Here is a 7,500-nt window from a genome sequence, read left to right as displayed (position 1 = left end):
ACATATGCACTGTATATAAGATTAAACACGTACATATGCACTGTATATAAGAGTACACGTACATATGCACTGTATATAAGATTAAACACATACATATGTACTGTATATAAGAGTGCACGTACATATGCACTGTATATAAGAGTACACGTACATATGTACTGTATATACACGCACACAAAGTATAAGGGAACAGGTGTTAAAAGAGCAATATGGAGGCAGGTTATGCACCCCCCCCCCCTGAAACGCTTTCATACACACATGTGAAACCTCTCATACACACATGTGAAACCTCTCACACACTATACTGAAACCTCTCACACATTTCATATGTGTGTGTGAGAGCGTTTCATATGTGTGTGTGAGAGCAATCTCACTTGAACAGGAAGGTGTTGTCATCAAACAGGAAGAGCGTCATTGCGCGCATCCAATAGGAAGTTGAGCACGTTTCGTGGGAAAGGGTCTACTGTGTCGCTATCATTGAATGGCTGACCATGTCAAATCAAACTTCAAGCAACAACCTTACTGAAGCAGCTGCCTTATTAAGCACTATATTGTCTTCAGCAGACACTAAAAGAAGTGTAACAAGACCTCTAACAACTCAACAAGCAGTTCATGGGCGTCGGAGGCATTCTGAAAGTGGGTGGGACATTTCAGCGGGGGGTATGGGGGTCCTCCGCCAGAAATGTATTTTTTTGACAATATGCAATTTCCTGAATTCTGGTACATTTTAACAGGTCATTTAGATACTTCTATATAACAAAATAAGGCTATTAACTCAATGACTAATTCGGAACCAGCTTTATTAACCTCATGATATAGTTAACCATGCAGTTGCAATATCTGTTAAATTAAGTTATTTAATGCTTTGAATGCAACCCCGGATTGGCTATCGGGAGCCTCGGGAACTTCCCGGTGGCCGATAACTTTTTGTGCCAGTCTGAATGTCGTGAGCTTAAATATATTGTTTCTGAAGTTCATTTGCTGCGCCCTCGCGGCACTTCAGCAGCCCACATGTAGAACGGTCGCAGCCCCTTACTCTTAGTTTCCCCAAATATGAACAAAGTAGCCCTCACAAAAACTGTTCGGAAGTCGCAACTATATAGTCTATATTTGCAACAATTAAGCGGAGTTTATGAGCGGTCCCTCCTCCAGTGGTACGGTCCTAACGAACGCCAGGGTGACACACAGTTACAGTAATTGAGAGTTAAAAAAACGGTTATTCTTCCACCGTCCAGTCCAGCAGCTGTCAACATAGAACGGAAAACAGGCTATCTGCGGCATTCCACCCAGTCCACCCAGAGTCAGAGGCCTACCCTCTGTGATATGAATGAATGTTCTGCCTTCATATGCTCAAGCAGGCCTTTATGTCCATGTCGCAAATGTAGAGTCCGACTTGCTGCAGTCACAATCATCTTGAAAGTAGCCTAGCCTAGGCCTGAGAGGAGATAACATTCTACAATTTACACGGATTTTTTCTCCTGTTGATCTCGCGACGTTGTTGGCAAATGTATGCTTATAAAAACAAAATACCACTTAATTTCGGGTTAAAATGCATTAACACGCGTTACTGAATTTTGTCCCGACTCCCGAGTAAAATATTTACCATTTTTTTTTGTAATGCCTTACATTAGCCTACCACGTTACAAATTAGGCCCATTAGGCCTACATTATGCCTACATTATGCCACTTTTATAACGCGTTACTCCCAACACTGTATAGGCACAACAAAACACTAAGAGGGGAATTATGCATGCATAATTTAAAAATAACTCAATAGGCTACTTGGCTACGCAATAAGGTTTCCATTACAGCACCGCGGACGTTCAATGAACGCATGAAAGCGGATGGTTTGTTTAAAAATCCCGATAGTCTTTCAACTACATGGAACGTAATAGTGATCATCAAATACCTCCCCTGATTTAGCCCATCAGTCCCAACATTTAACAATATAATCAAACCGTCCAAAAGTAAATTAAATATCAAACTAAACCGAAAATATCATGCTTTTGAAGGCCTACGAGTATGCCGCTCCAAGAAACGCATGTCTCAAAATAAAACTCGCATAAGAAATAAAGGGCTGTCTCGAATAGATTGTGCAGTCTTAGTTGTGGTTAGTGACGTGATGCTGTTAATGGGGAGTTTTACATAGCCTAGCGTAAACCTATAGGTTATTATTTATTTGGCGTACCTATAAGGCTTTTTTCCTTATCAAAAGTGAGGGGGACGACCGATCTCTTCAACACTGCGGGGAATTTGCCTCTTGTCGCTGTGTGTGTTACAGAACTAATATTTTCATATATTCATATATATGAGTGTTTCACTCGTGCGTGTGAGAGGTTTCAGTATAGTGTGCGAGAGGTTTCAGTATAGTGTGTGAGAGGTTTCAGTATAGTGTGTGAGAGGTTTCACATGTGTGTATGAAAGCGTTTCAGTTGTGTATATGAGAGCGTTTCACTCGTGCGTGTGAGAGGTTTCAGTATAGTGTGTGAGAGGTTTCAGTATAGTGTGTGAGAGGTAATTCTGAATAATGTCCTAAAGGGCCCCTCATAACATAGCGTTGATGTTGCGTCCGGTGAAGGCTAGCTGCATTGGTGTGTGTATTGACCTGTTTGTGCGTGTGTGTGTGTGTGTGTGTGTGTGTGTGTGTTCAGGTGACATAGCGTTGATGTTGCGTCCGGTGAAGGCTAGCTGCATTGGTGTGTGTATTGAACTGTGTGTGTGTGCGTGCGTGTGTGTGTTCAGGAGACATAGCGTTGATGTTGCGTCCGGTGAAGGCTAGTCGCGGGGAGCGTGTGCTGCTGACCACAGACGTGCTGCTGGCGCTGGACGGGACTGACCAGCCGGAGGAGCTGCTGTACGCGCTCACAGCGCCCCCTAGCCACGGCCAGGTGGAGTACGTGCAGCACCCGGGCCTGCCCATACACAGCTTCAGCCAGATGGACATCGCCGCACAGCTCGTCTGCTACATCCACGACAACCGCGCCACGGCAACCAGGGAGTGGATCAGGTGGGTACACACACACACGCGCACGCACGCACGCACGCACACGCACACACACACACACGCACGCACACACACACACACATGCACACACACACACACGTGCACGCACGCACGCACGCACACACACACACACGCACGCACGCACACACACACACACACACACACACACACACATGCACACACACACACACACACACACACATGCACACACACACATTTTAATGCTTTTATTTGGACCTTAACACAGGGGAAGATTCACATATCCAAACATTAAAGGAAGTATGTTACACACCTAGGCAGGTCTGATCAAACACAGAATGCATTGTGCTATTCTCATTCTGAACTGCATGATTATGGGTCACCATGGTATTGACGCTTCCAGATGGATAAACTACCTATTGCAGAAATGGAGCAGTTCTTTGCACGTTTTTTTTTGCCATTGGCTTGCTTAGTCCACAGTCCGCGTAAGACAAGTTTGTGCACATGCCCAAGACTCCCAAAAACAAGAATGACCATTTTGCTTTGAAACCCCATATTTGTGATAATGTTGCATTGAAACCCCATATTTGTATGTGTGTATGTTCATTGTATGTAACGGTAGTGTGTGTGTGTAGGTTTGTTGTAAGTCACGGTAGTGTGTGTGTGTGTGTAGGTCCGTTGTAAGCAGTGGCGGACTGGGACCAAAAATCGGCCCTGCCATATTTGGCCCAAGCGGCCCTCAAATCGGTCGGGCACACCTAATTAAATACAAAATCTTTGCATTACCCTTAAATATGCATTATTTTCAACTGTCACGGAGCACTGAAAGTGATAGGCCTCACTGGCTATCACTCTCACTGATCAGAGGTAGCCATGGAGTCCATATTCAAGTAGCCTAGGCTATACAAGCAATTATTAAAGAAGAGTTTCTGCTTGAATTCAAAGTATAATTTCAAATTATTCAATAGGCTACATTTAAACTATACAATGTTCAACTGACAGCAGCACCAAACAGTTACTGAATTTGCCTATGTGTAAAGAGCTAAATTACCTAGATTGTAGTAGACGTTAATCACTGTAAGACAACTGAAACAACACAAAATAAATAGGGCTGTTGCTGGAAATATTCAATTCCTGTAGGCTATACTACATTGCTGGTACATTTTGGAACATTATAGCTACATTAACTAATTATCTTTAATGTCTTCCAGTAGCCTATCGTATATGTTACTGTATATTAGTTGGCTTGTGCATGAATATGACTTGATGTTTTGTAGCCTACATTTCCATCAGTCTACAGTCTGTTAGCCCATCTTTACCATGATAATTAACCCTTCCAAGATAGAACCCTTTCGACGCTCTACTTTGAGAGACCAACAATCACTCATGCCATCGATGTTGAATTTTGGGCGTCTGACGGAAACTGATCAATCTGACCAACAATTAACATCGATTTGACACTCTTTTGCTGTCCGGGGTTGCAAATCATTCATTTAGAACATTTAAGTTACGCTGTTTGTTATTATAATCACAGCACGGCCTTAGGTTATCATAACCACATCATTACATTATCGCAATTAATAAGTCATCATAATCATCATCGTCAGCATGGCATGTCACACATAGCCTGCCCCACCACTGAGTTCTTATCATGTAGGCCTAGCCGCAAGGCTCCACCACCTGCTCACTGTCCCTCTGTATGCTTGCTTACATCCTCGTTCAAACTCAACGAACTTCAACATGTTGCTGATATTTGCTAGCCTACTTGCAATATTGTATTTTTGAATTTTCATTGGTGTTACTTTTGCACTATTGTCACTATCCGCCTCAATTTCGGTAGGCAACTTCGATTAACTTCTGATGGCTCACAAAATCCTGGCTCTGGGCCAAAATGCGAGGGTTGGGGCCTGACGTGAGCTGTTATTGGATCAGTCGAGTGTCAATATGGAAATGTAACCAGTGGGCCGCTGATTGTCCTTCCTTTGGGCCGATCGTTGGCCAAAATGATTAAATTATATATAGCCTATTCTATCGGCCCAAAAGGTGCGTCGGCCCACCGGGAAAATGCCCGGTATGCCAGATGGCCAATCCGCCCATGGTTGTAAGTAACGGTAGTGTGTGTGTGTGTGTGTGTTGTGTGTGTGTAGGTTTGTTGTAAGTAACTGTAGTGTGTGTGTGTGTAGGTTTGTTGTATGTAACGGTAGTGTGTGTGTGTGTGTGTGTGTGTGTGTAGGTTTGTTGTAAGTAATGGTAGTGTGTGTGTGTGTGTGTGTGTGTGTGTGTGTGTGTGTGTGTGTGTAGGTTCGTTGTAAGTAACGGTAAGACGACACTTAACAGAATGCTGTGTGTGTGTGTGTGTGTGTGTGTGTGTGTGTGTGTTTGTGTGTGTGTGTGTGTGTGTAGGTTCGTTGTAAGTAACAGTAGTGCGTGTGTGTGTGTGTGTGTGTGTGTGTGTGTAGGTTCGTTGTAAGTAACGGTAAGACGACACGTAACAGACCGCTGTGTGTGTGTGTGTGTGTGTGTGTAGGTTCGTTGTAAGTAACAGTAGTGTGTGCGTGTGTGTGTGTGTGTGTGTGTGTGTGTGTGTAGGTTCGTTGTAAGTAACGGTTAGACGACGCGTAACAGAACGCTGTGTGTGTGTGTGTGTGTGTGTGTGTGTGTGTGTAGGTTCGTTGTAAGTAACGGTTAGACGACGCGTAACAGAACGCTGTGGGTGTGTGTGTGTGTGTGTGTGTAGGTTCGTTGTAAGTAACGGTTAGACGACGCGTAACAGAACGCTGTGTGTGTGTGTATGTGTGTGTGTGTGTGTTTGTGTGTGTGTGTGTGTGTGTAGGTTCGTTGTAAGTAACGGTTAGACGACGCGTAACAGAACGCTGTGGGTGTGTGTGTGTGTGTGTGTAGGTTCGTTGTAAGTAACAGTTAGACAACACGTAACAGAACGCTGTGTGTGTGTGTGTGTGTGTGTGTGTGTGTGTGTAGGTTCGTTGTAAGTAACGGTAGTGTGTGTGTGTGTGTGTGTAAGTTCGTTGTAAGTAACGGTTAGACGACGTGTAACAGAACGCTGTGTGTGTGTGTGTGTGTGTGTGTGTGTAGGTTCGTTGTAAGTAACGGTTAGACGACGCGTAACAGAACACTGTGTGTGTGTGTGTGTGTGTGTGTGTGTGTGTGTGTGTGTGTGTAGGTTCGTTGTAAGTAACGGTAAGACGACGCGTAACGGAACGCTGGAGATCTCTGTGGAGCTGACAGACCGGATCCTCCCGTCGCTGGTGAAGAATGGCGGCTTGCGGGTTCCGCAGGGATCCACGGTCACGCTGACCCCCGCCGCCCTGAGCCTGGCCGACCCCGACACGCCCCCCGACCTCCTGACCTTTACCCTCCACCGGCCCCCCCAGTACGGGACGCTGCTCCTGCAGGGCGAGTCTCTCGTTGCCCGCGGCAACTTCACCCAGCAGCACCTGCAGGAGCTGGGCGTGGCCTATCGGCACGGGGGAGGAGCCTCCCAAATAGACCGCTTCACCTTCACGGCATCTGACTCCACCCACAACGGCTTCCTATTGGACGGGAGGGTACAGACCGAGCCCGTGTTCTTCACCATAGAGGTGAGAGTTGTGTGTGTGTGTGTGACCGAGCCTGTCTTCTTCACCATAGAGGTGAGGGTTGTGTGTGTGTGTGTGTGACCGAGCCTGTCTTCTTCACCATAGAGGTGAGGGTTGTGTGTGTGTGTGTGACCGAGCCTGTCTTCTTCACCATAGAGGTGAGGGTTGTGTGTGTGTGTGTGTTTGCTTTTATGGCCCATTATTATTTGATATGTACATATGTGTTTTCTTTGTAGATGTGTGTATCCTATTATGTGTGTGTGTGTGTGCGTGTGTGCGTGCGTGTGTGCGTGCGTGCGTGCGTGTGTGCGTGCGTGCGTGCGCGTGTGCGTGTGTGTGTGTGTGTGTGTGTGTGTGTACTCTAGATTGAGTCTCTGGACAACTCGGCTCAAGTGGTGGTTGTGTATCCTAACGAGTGTGTGTGTGTGTGTGTGTGTGTGCAGTGTTGGGAAAGTTCACTTTCTACATGAACTAGTTCAAAGTTCAGTTCACAAATTTTTAAATGAACTAGTTCAATTCATAGTTCATAATTCAAAATTTTGAACTAAGTTCACACTTTCCAAAAATGAGCTAGTTCATAGTTCTTTTTTTTCATATGTTGCTGCGAGCTATTATTTTTCAAAATGATTGTCACAGCCTATATAGAATGCAGTTAATTTGGGTTGAGGATCTGTCTTGACTGTCTTTTGATTTTTTTATTGGCTTGCACATACCTTGGAAGGCTAGCCGGGTGCTTCAGTTCAATGTGCCATTTCAGGTGGATGCGACTGAAGTGCGGGTACGATTTTTCCCATCCTCACCGACCTTGTCATAAAACTTGTTTAAATGATCATACGACGCCTCCTTGCTGCTTTGTCGTCTACATCAGCCTTTCTCAAACTTCTTTGACCTGAGGCCCAGTCAAGGCATACTTTGGGCTCA

The 7,500-nt window shown here is 45.2% G+C and overlaps 1 protein-coding gene across 4 annotated transcripts in view; it reads left to right on the top strand.

Annotated features, from left to right (window-relative positions):
- The window catches only part of frem1a (Fras1 related extracellular matrix 1a), an 82,263-nt gene that overhangs the window by 61,177 nt on the left and 13,586 nt on the right, over positions 1-7,500 (top strand). For all 4 annotated transcript variants that reach the window (XM_042069973.1, XM_042069974.1, XM_042069975.1 and 1 more), the window contains 2 exons: positions 2,743-3,007; positions 6,165-6,582. In XM_042069973.1, coding sequence (XP_041925907.1) covers positions 2,743-3,007; positions 6,165-6,582 — 683 coding nt within the window. The remainder of the gene's footprint in view (positions 1-2,742; positions 3,008-6,164; positions 6,583-7,500) is intronic.

Source organism: Alosa sapidissima, chromosome 18, assembly GCF_018492685.1.
Source record: "Alosa sapidissima isolate fAloSap1 chromosome 18, fAloSap1.pri, whole genome shotgun sequence".
Classification (NCBI taxonomy): Eukaryota; Metazoa; Chordata; class Actinopteri; order Clupeiformes; family Clupeidae; genus Alosa; species Alosa sapidissima.
The sequence above is the reverse complement of the archived record's forward strand: the minus strand, read 5'-3'. Positions and strand labels throughout refer to the sequence as shown.